The sequence below is a fragment of the Phyllobates terribilis genome, unplaced genomic scaffold (assembly GCF_046119375.1).
Source record: "Phyllobates terribilis strain yellow unplaced genomic scaffold, ASM4611937v1 Scaffold_1__5_contigs__length_1240528914, whole genome shotgun sequence".
NCBI classification, from domain to species: Eukaryota; Metazoa; Chordata; class Amphibia; order Anura; family Dendrobatidae; genus Phyllobates; species Phyllobates terribilis.
In genome coordinates, this window is record NW_027362761.1 from 586174830 (window position 1) to 586192346 (window position 17517).

The 17517-nt window shown below is 42.7% G+C and overlaps 1 protein-coding gene across 1 annotated transcript in view; it reads right to left on the minus strand.

Moving 5' to 3' along the window:
• Positions 1-1908: 1908 nt before the first annotated feature.
• The window catches only part of LIFR (LIF receptor subunit alpha), a 51828-nt gene continuing 36219 nt past the window's right edge, over positions 1909-17517 (minus strand). The window contains 16 exon segments of the mRNA XM_073681860.1: positions 1909-3547; positions 3897-3975; positions 4284-4377; positions 5021-5185; positions 5438-5605; positions 6726-6827; positions 7339-7515; positions 8982-9204; positions 9528-9604; positions 9753-9921; positions 10394-10536; positions 10752-10918; positions 11492-11624; positions 13100-13375; positions 13586-13760; positions 17169-17329. Of these exon segments, the coding sequence (XP_073537961.1) occupies positions 2924-3547; positions 3897-3975; positions 4284-4377; positions 5021-5185; positions 5438-5605; positions 6726-6827; positions 7339-7515; positions 8982-9204; positions 9528-9604; positions 9753-9921; positions 10394-10536; positions 10752-10918; positions 11492-11624; positions 13100-13375; positions 13586-13760; positions 17169-17329 (2933 nt within the window). The 3' untranslated portion in view covers positions 1909-2923.

The following is a 17517-nucleotide window of genomic DNA, read 5'->3' on the forward strand; positions in this document are numbered from 1 at the left end:
GACAGTTTGAAAAGTTGTTACATTTTTTGATACATTGAAACAAAAATAGTTTCAGATGCAAGTGATCAAAAGGAAGCATCAATGTCCAGGAACAAACCCAAAATAAAACAGAAGGACAGGATATAGATCTTTGTCAACATGGATCTGATAAGTACACAGACATCAAGGGACAGCTCCGCCACTCATTGGTCTATACAATTACATAGTCTAGTCACATGACTAGGTATGCAGGTGTTCGTAACGGACCAATTTATAATGATAAAGTTACCCCATTAACCTTTTTTTCCCCCATGAAGCCTTTGGAGTTACCCCAATAATTCCTATAGGTGCTGGCTTGCTAAATTGGCTACAATCCCTTTAATTTTCAAAAAATAGCGCAGGTATTTGATTGGGGAGGGTTTTAAAAACCCAGAACAGCCAAGGTGTTATCACATACAGTTAGTCCAAAGCAGAATTCAGCTCTGCTCCAGATTTGAACCCAAAAAGTCAAGTTTCACACAGGCTTTTGTAGAGTCCTTTAACCAAAAAATTGCTAATTGGCCCTTGGTAACAAAACACTCGCCTTCCCCCCAACTTTTACACCCCATCTTATAGCAGAATTTCCCACAAGTTGATAATTTTACTACATCCTGAACCTCTTGCAGAATTTTTGAAGCCCCTTTAACCATAAAAGTCTTTACTGGGCTAGAATGATCTACTAGAATACTGCCCTCTATGGACAAGATAATGGACTTGGACATTAAAAAAAAAAAAAAAAGTTTGCTGTAGTGAGAAACTTTTAAGCTAGTGGGCAGATCAACTGATCACTGGTAGTCCGCCGTTAGAAATCCTGAGCGATCAGCTGTGATCTTGGAATACCCGGCGAGGACCACACACATTGCAGTGAGGTCCATTCTAATTAGTAACTAACAAAAGTAATACATTTATCCACCAAAACAAGAAAATCTCCGCTGTGGATGTAGATGAGCTCTAGCTGGAGAAATAATTATGTTCACAAGTGGCTAATTTTTTTTAGATAACTTTGACAGTTGCAAACAAAAACAAAAAAAGCAAAAGCAAAAAAAAGGACAAAGCAAAAAAAAAGGACAAAGCAAAAAAAAAAAAAAAAAAAAGGACAAAGCAATAAAAAAGGACAAAGCAACAAAGCAAAAAAAAAAGGACAAAGCAAAAAAAAAAGGACAAAGCAAAAAAAAAAGGACAAAGCAAAAAAAAGGACAAAGCAAAAAAAAGGACAAAGCAAAAAAAAGGACAAAGCAAAAAAAGGACAAAGCAAAAAAAAGGACAAAGCAATAAAAAAAGGACAAAGCAAAAAAAAGGACAGAGCAAAAAGCAAAAAAAAGGACAAAGCAAAAAAAGGACAAAGCAAAAAGCAAAAAAAAGGACAAAGCAAAAAAAAGGACAAAGCAAAAAAAAAAGGACAAAGCAAAAAAAAAGGACAAAGCAAAATAAAAAAAAAGGACAAAGCAAAAGCAAAAAAAGAGGACAAAGCAAAAGCAAAAAAAAAAAAAAAAAGGACAAAGCAAAAACCTACAAGTAACCTGTGAGTCGGAAATATGATTTTCAAGGTTATAACTCAAGTAAAATGCGGACCACCCAATTTCACAAATTTCTAGGAGTTGGAAATAAAAAAAAAAAAACAACTAAATCTAATGCAAAGCAGAAGCGTTCACACATCTTGATTCACATTTGTTGCCAAGGATCTGATCACACGAGTTATGCAGGATCCCAACGCTTTATGGGAGGGTCCCTCAAATTCTGGTCATGGTGGCAAATTATTGACAGCAGGCCATTCAATGCAATCAGAAGTGAGGATATTGCATAACACAAGTGTGAAAGGAGCTTTAAAAAGTGCGACGGGTTCACCAGGAAATATATCACAAAAAGTAACAAAAAAATCATATAACTCCATAAAAATAAGTAGCGTTCTTTAAAAAAAATATATCCAATGCAATACATTCATAAACCTTTTGACAAAAAAACAGGACGAGCCGATACAATTTCACAGAAATGGGGGAGGGGGGGAGGAGGAGGAAAAAATGCGATGAAGAAAAGTGAAAAACATGTGGAAATTCCTTCCGCAAAAAAAAATAAAACAACCCACACGATTTTGGAAAGACTCCTACATATTAAAGTCACATTAGTAGGACAGCCACTTCCTTCAAGACCTTGAATGTAGTGTTAACCCTTTTCATTGCTCGGGGTTACTGTGTAGTGGTGTTGACCCTTTCAGAAAAGTGTGACCAGGAACTAATTGTTAAAAAAAAAATAAAACAAATCACTGAAATTTTTGTTTTGCGATATCTGGACGACTGGCCATTCAGAAGAAAATCCAGAGCCATCACATGTGTCTGGAAGCTCGGGAAAGCCTCCCCAACATCTGACAAACCAGGACCACCACAGGTCCAACATTACCCCATACATGGAAATAATTGGACCACGGCGTGCGTGCACAGTTGCAACATTATCTTTGGGCCAAGTCCAATAATCCAGGAGCAGCCACAATAAAAATATCGGACCACTTGAAGCTTGATGTGACTATTGACATCCTCAACCAACACCATGACCAATGATGAGCAACCACAAGTCAACCTGGACATTTATGGGCACCACACCCTGCGGCACCGGACTGGAACAACCAAAACTAGGTGGACGGCTATACTTCTGAAGACATTAATGCAGCATCTAGGCCATATGGTAACATTTTTTGCACGTTCTTCATGACCTGTAAAATCCCTTAAAAATTGGTCTTTTTGCCATTTAAGAGAAGGAACCAATGATTGCATTGATACAATTAATGCCGTAAGATGCGAAAACCCAAGTTCCCCTCTTGAGTCAATGGACACCGGCTACCGAAACCTCCTTCATTGATGAGCAGCTGGAGGGGCATGCTGGGTGGCGCGGGTATAGATGGTGTCGCCCATGCTCATTCCTCTTGCTTATTTTGAAACAGGGAAGATATGGACCACCCTGCGTGGGACGGTTTGAGGGGGTCTTTAATGTCCACTGGAGGGATGAGGAAATGTCTGGAGTTCACCGAACAAGGGCTCCCGAAAGAAGCATTCTCACTTCCCATAGACGTAGGAGAACCTGGAGAATCCCCGGCCCAGGTATTGGGGTGTCCCTGAGGTCTATACCCAGAAGATGCCACCATGTCATCTCCAGTGGGCGCCTGGTGGTCCATATTCACAGTCGTGATCGGTAACTGCATCTGAGGTTTGTATCCAGCTCCATCGGCAATGTCAGCGTCAAGCTCTTCTTCTGACCCGGCCTGCGGCTGGTACATGGACTGGACATCGATATAGACCACAGATGGTGACGCAGACCCATCGAGAACTGTATTGGATGTGTCTTCATGTAGAGTGGGCTGGGAATATATAACTCCGGTGTGATTATCTTCCGGACTCTCCGAGCTATCCTCCGGGGTCTGACCGCTGCCTGATAGCGGAGAGTTAAGCTCCGTGTCCAGAATTTTCGGGAATGGTTCCACAACTTCCACACTGCTGGGGGTGCACCGATTCATCTCCAGGGTTTTAATGGTTTTGCTCCCCTGTAAATAAACAATCACAAACTTCTGACTCATGATGAGAAATTATGGAAGTTACTAAAATCAGAAAACATGCATGATATCAATCTCTGACAGTGGTATTTAAGCGGTTAAACAGCACAAATCGGAGTTTGCTCCTGTCACTACTGTTAGAGGAAGGTGCTCCTGAGCACACTACATATATCTGCATTTGACATAATAATTTTTGGAGCATTTATTAATTTTTGCAAACGACTATAGAGTAAAAAAAATAATGGGCTGAATGGAAAGTTTTGGCAGGTTATAATGTATTTTCTGATTTCCTAAATTGTCTTCTATGTAGGAAGGGGACCGCGATGGGGGGCGCCGTTACCTCAGTGACGTTCTTTGGGAACTGCAAAGCTTTACTGTTTTCTGGATTTGGAATTTCAGGATAAAAAGTTTCTTTGATCCTAGTGGGAGAGATAAAGAATAATAATATGCAAAAAAAAGAAATAAAATAAAATCTGGAACAGTCAAAATCATTTGAACGCCTGATTGGCAAAATTATAAAAGAAAAAAAAAAAGTACAATATTTTTGCTTTTCGCAAAAAAAAAATGGTAACGCCGGTCTTTGATTATTCTAGAGTACTGATCGACTTTCAGATCTGTCAGGCTACACCAAGAGGTTGAAGATCTGTCAACAGCAGTTTGCTGACGGTTTCCAGACAAACAGAATTTTTTTTTGCTGGGGAAAAAGAAATAACCCTATTTTACTTACCATTCCCTTTTCTTGTAGCAGACGGCGCTGGTGACAATAACGAGAACAACCACAATCACTATAGGGATTAGGATGGCGAGAATTATACCGATCGCTGCAAAGATATAAGAAAAACGTCTTTATAGGCAGGAAATGTTATTGACCAGACAGGTTCTCCAAAGAAAAAATTAGGCCCCTGTGTCAGCCCTAAATAAGACTTCAACTACCCCACACCTTGGCTTTAATCCCTGTAAAAGGAACATGCTATTTTTTTTTCGCGCCTTTGTTTTTTCTTCCCCCTTCTTCCAAGACCAATAACGATTTTATTTTTCCCACCCCATAGAAGTACAAGGGCTTGTTTTTTCCAGGACGAGTTTTTCCTTTGAATGCCACCATTCATTTTACCTTACAATGTGTCAAAAACAGGGAAAAATAAATTCCAAGTAGGTGGAGAAAAAAAAAAAAGTATAAAAAAAAAATAAATAAATCACATGGCGTTCTTAAAAAGGGGGAAAATACAAAAAAAAAATTTTGGGGGAGAAAGTTTGAGAAAATCAACATGAAAAAGGAAAAGTTGATTTTATTCATGAAAGTAAATTGGAAAATCTATAGGGGGTGCAGAGGTCGCAGCTGCATCTGGTCTCGGTGCTCGAGAGAACTAAAAGGCCCCATAAATAGAATCCAGCATTATAAATGGCATATGGTAGGTAGGGGCCCCGGATCAGCATTGGGGGGGGGGGAGTACAGTAAGCACTTACCATTGTCATTGGTCAGAACAGAGAAGTATATGACTGGACCTATCCCTCCGTTGGTATATGCTTGTAATCCCAGTTTATAACTTGTTCCGCTCTGAAGATCTCGGATCTTTAACATCCGCACCGCTGGGTCTGTGATATTCTTAATTTTTGGCTCTGTATGACGAACTACAAAGTTAAAAAATGTGGCACCGCTAACACTTTATTCAATACTCTATTACAGATTATAAATGTATACAGAGATGGGTGGGAGAGGGACAGTGGTAAGTGATCATAGGGGCCCCACAAATGGGTCAGCAGAGGTGCATTACTTATGCAAACTTGCCAAGAGTTTCAGAGAAGTTTTTGGGGAGCGTCAAATGAACCATAATTATGGATCCAGATCTTTGGGAAGCATGCAAAATCATTAATATTCATTACCCAGATCCTCAGACTTAGTGGAGGACGCGTTATTTTGCTGTTTCACGACATGGAACAAGTAACCCTGAAGGAATCCTCGGAGGTTTTCTTCAGATATAGCTTCCCATTTCACCAGTACAGAACTTGACGTTGTCTCCTGTATAGTGAGATTTGGAGCCACTAATGGAGCTGAGAAAACAGATTGTTTTTAGCATTAAAAAGGAAAAAAACATGCTCATGTGCCAAGTAATACTAAAGACCAAGTCCGCCATAGTGAAAGGTCATTGCTCCAGCTAATAAAAAGGGACCGCTATGGGGGCAAATCACCCCCCTGAAGTCCTAATAGTGAAAGTGAACAGAGATTGTTGTAATGAGAAAATCCATGTAAATCTATTTATATATATATTTTTTATATTAAACGCTAATTAGTAGCAGGTATTTGTTTTTGGGAATCCAGAGTATAGAATTTTTGGTAGCGAACTGATAAATGAGCTATATGAAATCCTTCCTGCTATATAACTGCATAATATCCGGGTTACACAAAACAGTAAAAGTGAGAAACCAAAACCTGTCTTTAGCTCTCAGTTCAAAATGGGAGTTGTAGTTTTGTAACTACTGAAAAGCAGTGAATAAGGGTTCCTTGCAAAAGAGGAATAATTTGGTTTCCCATTCAACTCTGTTTTGTATACCCCCAATATTACGCAATGTAAATATACAACAGGAAGGTTTTCATATTGCGCAGTTATTAGGTCGCTGCCAAAAATTCTAGACATTCGATTCTGAAAAACAAAATAACTCATCATAGCAACTAAGTAGCATTAATAGAAACAAATCTAGAACACAGTTAAAAGGGGTTGTCTCATTATGACAACTTCTGTCCTTGTGGTCTATGAGGACATAGGACTTTAGTGGAGTTATTTGTACCCATAGCAGTCCCTTTTTATTAGTTGGAGCAGTGAGCCTTCACTGTGGTGGACTTGACCACAGTTATGTAAATGGCAGCAATGAAATACTAAAAATTGCTTCACAAGCAATAACATTGGTGGATGAAGCCACTTAGTGAAATTTTAGATTATTTTTTTCATTTTTCATAAGCATATAAGCAATTTTTTCTGTTAATGTGCCCTACTAGAACTTATGGACATTATAGAGAAATAGGGGGGTGGGATGTCCCCATAGCGGTCCCCTTATATTTGCTGTATCAGTGAGCACTGTGACTCTCAGAGCTTGATAGAAGTTGTAGTTTTGTAACATTGGGTTACAACTAGTTAGGGAGCAATATGCTACAGGGTCTTGTAATGTTACTCACCTAGTTCCTCGGAGTACATGACCATTTCTTTCAGGAGCTGGTGGTCATCATTCTCACAGCGGTACAGTGATACATTGTACTTCAGCCCAGGTTGGAAAAGTTCTGAGAATGCAGATACAAATAAAGTTACATAAATCTCATAATGGATGTAGATGGATGTCCTGTGATTCTAAGAGAAGCCAACACTCGCAGACACAGAGGTCTCACTGCCTACTGATGATGCCCATAACTTACTTAAAAAAGGAATTGAGAATCTCAGCAGACTCCTCTAACGTGCTGATGATGGGGTAACAAAAAAATTGCAAAATACGTCCCGAATCTCTCTCGCTTTAAACAAAACATTTTTGCGCCGAGGTCAATGCCAAAACATGGCATATACGGCTTAATAAATGTAAGTCAATCATTAAAAAAAGGTTGTATAAAGCTAAAAAAAAGCAACTTTTAGAAACAGCGCCATGCTTCTTCATGGCGGCAGCTGGTATTGCAGCTATAGAGAGAATGTTTCAATACCAGATATGTCCACAGACAATGGTCTCGGACAGTAGTGGAGGTCCAGGCGTGATCCACCCCGATTGACAGGAACCCAGCCAGATTAGATGCTTTATGTTCTTACGTGAGCTGATGAAGCCGCTGGCAGAATTAGAGGAAAACCTCTCCCACATCAGCGACGAATCTAGGGGGTGACTGGACGGGACCCACTTCACCAAATATCCGCAGGAAGCATTCGGGTCTCGTCTCCACGTGATGTTAATGCCGTTGCCGTCCCCATCAATCTGCTCCACTGCGACCTCTAGAAGCAAGAAAAAAAGTAAAACAAAAATACCATAAAGACAAAAACAAGGAGACTTGGGCAAAACCTAAAAATTTATAGAAAATGCAATCACTTTCAGCGGTGAGGTATCGGCCACACTTAGTTGTACATTTGAGTGACACCGTTCATTTTATCATGCGATGCACTAGAAAGTGGGAAAAAAATTCCAGGCGTTTCGAAATTGCAAAAAAAGTGCAATTTCACAATTGTTTTTTTTTTTTTATTTACCATGTTCACTATACAGTAAAACTGACCGGGCAATATAATTATCCAGGTCATTACGAGTTCGCAGATACCAAACATGTATGGGTTCTTTTTTTATTTAAGTGGATAAAAAAAACCCGTAAATTAGAAAAAAACAAAATAAAATAAATAATAATAATAGTTTGCTTGTGTCGCCATATTCCGAGACCTGTAGTGTCTCCATTTTTCAGGATATCGGGCTGGATGAGGGCTTATCTTTTGCGACCTGAGCTGACGTTTTAATTGATACCATCTCGGGGAAGATACGATGTTTATATCGCTTCTTATTGCATTTTATTGCAATGTTGCGGCGACCAAAAAAAATTAATTTTGATATTTTCCCTGTTCTGCTGTTTACCAATCGGATTAATGTATTTTATATTTGGATAGATCGGACTTTTACGGATGCAGCGATAACCAAATATGTGTCATTGTTTAATGGGGGATGTGATTTGAAATGGTGTATTTTTTAAAACTTTTTTTTCACTTTTTACCGCATTTAATAGTCGCCCCCTTAGAGGTATTTTTTATTTTTTTACTTTAGCGGTTTACAATGAATACTGAACCTTTTAAAAAGTTTGTGCTTGTGTCACTATTTTCCATAACTTTTTCTTTTTTTTTTCCGAAGATGGAGCAAAGTAAGGGCTTGTTTTTTTGAGCAGTGATCTGTAGTTTTTATTCGTATCATTTTAAGATACTTAAAACATTTTTTTTTGGGGGGGTGACCAAAAAAAAATAAAAAATTTAGACACATTTATTATTTATATAGTTCAGACCTTTACGGACTTGGTGATATCAAATATGTATAAAATGTTAACTTTTTTTTAATTTGTGCATGGGAAAAAAGATGTGATTCAAACTTTCTTAAAACTTTTTTTTCAATATTCCACTTTATTTTTCAGTCTCTATAGGGGACTTGAACCTACGATCGCAGGCAATATCTACTATATGTCCACAGTATTGCAATCAATAGTAAAAATAATGGTCTTCTATGAAGCTCTGCTTCATTGGGGCACCAAGTTGCCGGCAACTGGGGAATACACTGCTATTCTGATCCCTTTGTGTCATTGTGCATATACCCAATATACTTGGTTTTCATGCACACAGCAATATCTGTAGCGGACGGACACGTTGCAGCTCCAGATGTGGATAGACTATTCTCCCGGTGTCGCCACCCGCAGCTCTGATGTCGGGTCACTCACCACTGGGCAGCAGCACTGTCGTTATCCTGGATGGCGGGGAAGACCCAGCAGAATTGACGGCCCTCACAGTGATTTCGTAATCCCGCTCGTCGGTCAGGTCGATGCTGGTCCTGTTTTGGTCTGCAGTCACTTGCGTCTCCTGGGTTGCGTCCGCACCATGCAGTGGTCTCCACGTCACTCTATAAGCGACCACTTTTCCATTAGCTTCTCGGTCAGTGAAACGCTGGAAGAGACGGGTCAGACTGTCAGCACCGACAGCAATGCTCATCCCTGATCTCTGTACAGCGCTGTGAAAAATGTGGGCGCTACGTCTGCATCTATTGCGACATCTGTACCCCCAGAACCTCTTGGCCTTTGTTGAAGTAATTGCCTCGTCTGCAGACTGACATGCCGAGGATGCCATAGATTGCATCAAGAAGCTAGGATCAGAGTTCTCATCTCCAATCCCGGCTGTCGGGATAAGATGTCACCTGCTTACTAATAACCTACTTCCAATTTGTAACGGTGGGTGACAGAAGTTGGAAAACTGAAGATCTAGTGGCTTACCTTCCAAAAAACTGCAATCTTACGCCCTTCTGGGCTCCACAGAATCTCTCTCCAAATATCCAGCTTTTTCAAAGGGGCTGTGAACAGAAAAAAATAAAAAATAATAAAGTCCTCCTCCTCCGGTCAAGCTGTTCTATACAGGTAGAGACAAGGCTTAGGGGTTCAACGTTGACGTGGGACCGCCATGGGTACCAGACACACCCCATAGAGGGATCGGCGCCCTACCGGCAGTCAAGGTGCTGTGCTCCTTGGCGCGGCTCCAATCGCCCCACTTCCAAAAATGATCGTAAGATGCACATCGAACCCGAAAGTCGTAGACGTGATAGGGGTGGAGGTTGTTGATGTCACAGTGGTAATGGGAATCTTTTACTGACCCTTGCAGAGTACAATTGCGCTGAAAAAGACAATCGTTAGAGGAGACATTATAATGCTACAAAATGTGCAGATTTGGCTAATTTTTCAGGGTAAACTCCTTAGATGCCGCAGTCACTTTTGGCTGCAGCATCTAAAGCGGTTAAACAGCCAAAATGAGAGTTTGCTCCAATCCCGGCTATATATATATATATATATATATATATATATATATATATATAAATAAATATAATATAATATAATATAATATAATATAATATAATATAATATAATATAATATAATATAATATAATATAATATAATATAATATAATATAATATAATATAATATAATATATATATATATATATATATATATATATATATATATATATATATATATATAAAAAATCCCAAACACTGGTGGATGGCAAGGATTAGGCAAAAAAAAAAAAATCTGGGACATGAGCGCCCCCTGGTGGCAAGTGCCAACTGATACAATGGATCGGTTCTTACCGTCTCTGGCTCTCCGTGCTTCGGCTTGACTTCAACTTCACACAATAGATTGACAGAAGTATAAGTTCCAGGCAGGACCCAGGAGAGGTAAACCTCGCTGGTACCGGTGGCGATGTTCAGCTTCTCGATAGGCAGAGGGTGAACTGGGAAAAAAAAAATTTGAAAAACAATAGTGATTGGACGAAAAGTAACAATAAAAATAACAAAAAACAAACTACAATGTAACAATCTGATGCTTAAAAAAAAGGAAAAACAAATATTCAAGATATTTCCAAGACATGTGAAAGCTGTAAAGAAAGTATCAAATGAAGCCCCAACTTAAAAAGGGCTACGTTCCCGGTGATGACCCCGCACTTACTTCTGTCGGTGACATTAATGGTGAAGGAGGCGTTGGAGGTTCCCAATGGATTTGCAGCGAGGAGCAGGAATTGGTGCAGCTCCTGCTCCCTCTTTATGTCGTAGCTGCAGTTGAATTCATCCTGATCTTTTCGAAATTCGGAACACGAAATGTTAACTCCCGAGAACCTAAAGTATCAATCAGTCACCTCGTTACCAGAAAATTTCCCACTTTTTTTCACGCTGTGGATCATGCCTAAAAGGGGTACTCGTGTGTGATTAGCAGGTATCTGTCTGGAATATCACTTTAAAGGGGTTGTTCACCTTTGGGGACAGTATTTTTTTTCTTACGCACATGCAATCATTTCGGCAATTGGATTTCATTAAAAAAATTTGCATAGTTTTGCCTTCAATGACCTCTATGTTGATGGCTGTAGAATGAGTTAACTGAGGATCCCACAGTGAGCTTGTTCTGATGGGGGGGGACTTTCTAATCCTCATTGTTCTTCCTCTGAGCTGAGTTACCAACACATGAAAGTGGAGCTCCACTTTGTGCCCATAAGTAAGCTGAGGAGAAAGCTCGCTGATAGTTTTTCAGTTACATCCTTCTTCAGTTGCCAATATAAATTGCTTTAGAAAGCAAACTGTGCATAATTCACAAATCAAACCCAATTGAAAAAATTGTTTAATACTAAAAAAAATTACACACATGGAGTTTTCCACATACCTTTATCTACTGGTATGAAGAAATGTGGATTTTACCTTTCGTACAGGGTGTATTTTGTCCCGCGGTCCACACCGTACAGTCCGGTGTCTCTTCCAGCCTTCCAGGTACAGTTGATCACTTTGAGGTGCCGGGCTTCACAGCTGAAATCCTGGGGCGTGTCAGGAGGATCTGCGAGAGGTGAATTCACTATTACTGCGCATAACAAATGCAGCAGATGAACGAAGGCCGAACAGATCACATTCCCAGATTTATTGGGTTGAGCGTTCTAGAAAATTCCTCTAAGAATTATTTCCGCCATCGTCTTCTCTTCACCGAGCCCAGAGTCTTGGTTTATGGCACGTCTGAAAACTGGAAGTAAAAGTAATACTCCCACCATCCAGCAGGTGTCACTACAACTCTGGATCTAAACGCGACAACATAACCTTGTGCTGATAAATAACATCACGTACATGTCTGTGACCGCTGCAGACAATCACATCACTGACTCCACAGGGGATTGTTAATTTTACAGTTTAACGTTGCAGTAAACAGGAAAAGCTTCATGTGATCGCAAGTCCCAAACCCCCGAAACATTTTGTTTTGTTGCAGCTGTAACAGCGCAGAGTCGCCCACTCAGAATATTCATTGTACGCGGTAAACGATGAAAAAAAAAAGATTGCACAACGGCCGCTTCAGTTCACTTCAGCAAAACAATGGAGTAAAGTGAAATCAAACGTTGTATGTACCCCATAATGGTATCCTCCCCCACCCCCCCAAAAAAAAAAAAATAAAAAATAAGATGGAGAGCCTGAGTGTGAGAGCGAGATGGCTCTTCGGGAAAAAGGAGAAAGGCAAAAAGGAGAAAGGCAAAAAGGAGAAAGGCAAAAAGGAGAAAGGCAAAAAGGAGAAAGGCAAAAAGGAGAAAGGCAAAAAGGAGAAAGGCAAAAAGGAGAAAGGCAAAAAGGAGAAAGGCAAAAAGGAGAAAGGCAAAAAGGAGAAAGGCAAAAAGGAGAAAGGCAAAAAGGAGAAAGGCAAAAAGGAGAAAGGCAAAAAGGAGAAAGGCAAAAAGGAGAAAGGCAAAAAGGAGAAAGGCAAAAAGGAGAAAGGCAAAAAGGAGAAAGGCAAAAAGGAGAAAGGCAAAAAGGAGAAAGGCAAAAAGGAGAAAGGCAAAAAGGAGAAAGGCAAAAAGGAGAAAGGCAAAAAGGAGAAAGGCAAAAAGGAGGAAAGAGACAGGAAACACAGATGGCCGTGCCTCCAGACGACCGAGCAGTTATGAATCCAATTTGTTTGGATGAAGCAATTCTGAAATATGGAACAGAAGAGAAATGACGGATTAACAGAAATGAGCGCAGCGTCTTGCAGGACCCTGGTGGTCTAGGGAAAGGTCAGTAGTCTGAGACTGCTGGACAGGACCCCTGAGATCGCTCGTCCTGTTTGCATTCCTGGTTCCCCCTTTACTGCCCAGCCTGGAGGGATCCTGTCTGTACGTCACACCATAACGATGACATTACGTCGGTCCGGCAGTGGATGCCGACATGTAGGAGGTGGATCCCTCAGCTCCCGTCTTTTGGCCACGGATTACTGACCTGACCGCTGGATCCTGGCAGACACAATTCGCTCATCTCTACTGTTTTGCATCGGAAGGACACGACTTCGATACTTACAACCCACAAAGACCACGGTTCCGACGATGTACTGCTTCTCGTGAGGGTTGCAGAACATATTGTCTCCGCTGGAGTGGGACATCGGGAGACTTTTTAGCTGGATCCCTGCGATGCCGTCTCCCAGATCCACCAGCGGATACTTGGAGGACTTGAACTGTATGAATTCGATTTGGTTTCCGCTTTTCAGCTTACAGCAGAAATTCACATCGGAGCCGACGAGAACGGTGATGTCCTCAGGAAAAATGTTACCTTCGTCTTCACTTTCATCGCTGCTACCTGTGGACGACGGAGAGATGAGCGTGAGCCCGAGAGCACCATCACAGCACCTCCACCTACTTGCTATATGAATCCATAGTGACCCTGTGCACCGCCACATAGTGCACCATACTGCCCTCTACCGCCACACATACATCATCCAATGAAACATGACGCCATTTTTCCCACGGCTGCATTAATCTGCTAAGTCCCCATGAAAGGCACCGTTACCGTTGACGGTTTTGGTGGCGCTCCAGCCGCTCGGCCTCCTTTCACCATTATAGTGTTCTTCGTGCACGAAGCAGCGGACCCTCACCGAGTGCGAGGTGCAATTTAAAGGGAAATCCGACTTCCATTCCCAGTGGAAAGTCCTGACATGAGGAAACCAATGTTCTACCACCGTCTCCTGCAGGGAGAAAAGAAAAGTCTGTGACCCGGAAAATGGGGATAGATTACCAACAAAATCCAACGTCCTGTACTCCAGACCACCAGGGAACGTGGGACCCCTTAATGTAACCTACACCCCAAGCTGTCAACCAGTTGCACAGGGTAGAGGTAATCTTTAGGGGGATATATTTTAATATATTACTCCAGTTGGATGCGACAGTAAATTTATATATTATTAGTTATTGGAGATATTTTGATTATGTCTAGACAGTGAATTTGTTCCCTGGTGGTCTAGAGTAAAAGGGGCTAAAACCTACAGGATACATCTGAGGGATGATAGATTGCTCTTTGCTGGTCTAGAGTTAATAAGAGGGCGGGTGGGAAGGTTAAGACATAGGCCTAGTGATCCAGTGTACGGAGGGGTGAGGGGGAGTAGTGATTACTTTCCTGGTGGCCTAGTGATCCAGCGTACGGAGGGGCGAGGGGGGCAGTGATTACTTCCCTGGTGGCCTAGTGATCCAGTGTACGGAGGGGTGAGGGGGGCAGTGATTACTTTCCTGGTGGCCTAGTGATCCAGCGTATAGAGGGGTGAGGGGGGCAGTGATTACTTCCCTGGTGGCCTAGTGATCCAGCGTACGGAGGGGCGAGGGGGGCAGTGATTACTTCCCTGGTGGCCTAGTGATCCAGTGTACGGAGGGGTGAGGGGGGCAGTGATTACTTTCCTGGTGGCCTAGTGATCCAGTGTACGGAGGGGCGAGGGGGGCAGTGATTACTTCCCTGGTGGCCTAGTGATCCAGTGTACGGAGGGGTGAGGGGGGCAGTGATTACTTCCCTGGTGGCCTAGTGATCCAGTGTACGGAGGGGTGAGGGGGACAGTGATTACTTCCCTGGTGGCCTAGTGATCCAGTGTACGGAGGGGTGAGGGGGGCAGTGATTACTTCCCTGGTGGCCTAGTGATCCAGTGTACGGAGGGGTGAGGGGGGCAGTGATTACTTCCCTGGTGGCCTGTTGTTGTTGGTGGGGTAAATTTTTTCCCTGGAGCCTACAGTAAAAAAAATCTGTAGTCTAAGTTACATTAGAGGGGGTGATAACTTCAAAATGTAAGGGAGCAAACTATCACCTTTTAATTTTTAACACTGACCACCAGGTTTAGGCCCTTATTTACTGTAGGGTCCGGGGGAAACCAAATATTGACCACCCACCAATACACAGCAGACCATAAGGTTTCAACCCATGATTTACTGTAGGCCACCAGGGAACAAAATCCTGCTCCCCAGTGTATACGAGATCACCGGGTGCAATAACAAGTCATTATATACTCTGGGCCACCATGTGCAAAGCCTTCCTGCCAACTCTAGAACACCAGGGCACAAACTAACAAAGGGGGTTAAAAACAAGGCGGTCTATCTAATGGGATAATATCTGGTGTACAGATAATTTGTTCCCTGGTGGTGTAAAGTGAATAAGGAGTTAAAACCCAGTGGTCTACAGTACACTGGAGGAATGATATTTTTCCCTGGTGGCCTAGAGTAATTCGGTGCTCTACCCCTGGTGGCCTAGAGTTAATTCGGTGCTCTACCCTGGTGGCCTAGAGTAATTCGGTGCTCTACCCCTGGTGGCCTAGAGTAATTCGGTGCTCTACCCCTGGTGGCCTAGAGTAATTCGGTGCTCTAACCCCTGGTGGTCTAGAGTAATTCGGTGCTCTACCCCTGGTGGTCTAGAGTAATTCGGTGCTCTACACCTGGTGGCCTAGAGTAATTCGGTGCTCTACACCTGGTGGTCTAGAGTAATTCGATGCTTTACACCTGGTGGTCTAGAGTAATTCAGTGCTTTACACTGGTGGTCTAGAGTAATTCAGTGCTTTACACCTGGTGGTCTAGAGTAATTCAGTGCTTTACACCTGGTGGTCTAGAGTAATTCAGTGCTTTACACCTGGTGGTCTAGAGTAATTCAGTGCTTTACACCTGGTGGTCTAAAGGTAATTCAGTGCTTTACACCTGGTGGTCTAGAGTAATTCGGTGCTCTACACCTGGTGGTCTAGAGTAATTCGGTGCTTTACACCTGGTGGTCTAGAGTAATTCGGTGCTTTACACCTGGTGGTCTAGAGTAATTCGGTGCTTTACACCTGGTGGTCTAGAGTAATTCGGTGCTTTACACCTGGTGGCCTAGAGTAATTCGGTGCTTTACAACCTGGTGGCCTAGAGTAATTCGGTGCTTTACACCTGGTGGCCTAGAGTAATTCGGTGCTTTACACCTGGTGGTCTAGAGTAATTCGGTGCTTCTACACCTGGTGGTCTAGAGTAATTCGGTGCTTTACACCTGGTGGCCTAGAGTAATTCGGTCTTTACACCTGGTGGCCTAGAGTAATTCGGTGCTTTACACCTGGTGGCCTAGAGTAATTCGGTGCTTTACACCTGGTGGTCTAGAGTAATTCGGTGCTTTACACCTGGGGTCTAGAGTAATTCGGTGCTTTACACCTGTGTGGCCTAGAGTAATTCGGTGCTTTACACCTGGTGGCCTAGAGTAATTCGGTGCTTTACACCTGGTGGCCTAGAGTAATTCGGTGCTTTACACCTGTGGTCTAGAGTAATTCGGTGCTTTACACCTGGTGGTCTAGAGTAATTCGGTGCTTTACACCTGGTGGTCTAGAGTAATTCGAATGCTTTACACCTGGTGGTCTAGAGTAATTCAGATGCTTTACACCTGGTGGTCTAGAGTAATTCGATGCTTTACACCTGGTGGTCCTAGAGTAATTCGGTGCTTTACACCTGGTGGTCTAGAGTAATTCGGTGCTTTACACCTGGTGGTCTAGAGTAATTCAGTGCTTTACACCTGGTGGTCTAGAGTAATTCAGTGCTTTACACCTGGTGGTCTAGAGTAATTCGGTGCTTTACACCTGGTGGTCTAGAGTAATTCGGTGCTTTACACCTGGTGGTCTAGAGTAATTCGGTGCTCTACACCTGGTGGTCTAGAGTAATTCGGTGCTCTACACCTGGTGGTCTAGAGTAATTCGGTGCTCTACACCTGGTGGTCTAGAGTTAATTCGCTGCTCTACACCTGGTGGTCTAGAGTAATTCGGTGCTCTAACACCTGGTGGTCTAGAGTAATTCGGTGCTTTACACCTGGTGGTCTAGAGTAATTCGGTGCTTTACACCTGGTGGGCTAGTGGACACTGTGGAGTGAGATGATTTTGTTTTCTAATTTGTAATGTAGGGGGATCACAGCTGGCGGTCGGGGTCCATTCTCCATCAGGCTCCAGCAATGAGTCTGCAGCACATTAGTCTTCCCTTCTGGACAAGTGCTGTGCCGATGCCGCCGCGGAGGAGGGATCTATACCGCTACATCTCCCTCTGTATACAGGTTATATACCCTCCCATACATCAGTGTAGATGTATGAGACCTGGGCGTTGTTCACACAGGAACCTACATTCAGGGCCAGCAGCTTCTCTCCTCGCAGCACGTTCATCTCGCAGGTCAGCTTCACCCCGTCCAGCATCGACGTGGAGTTCACGGTCCAGTCCACGGACAGCAGGTCGGACTGGTAGTCGGCAACCAGGGAGCGAATCTCCGGAGGGTAAGGAACGTAGGCTGCAAGAAACAAGGACTCCAGATAGAAGAGCGCCATCAGGAGGCAGCGAGCGGCCATTACAGCCATCACACTAATGAAATCCTAATCAGCAGATCGGGCGCAGGATACAAGGTCTCAGCGCCGGGTGTAAAGAGGAGGAACCCATCAATGCTGCGCCATGTGACCCGAGACCAGGGGGGTTCAATAT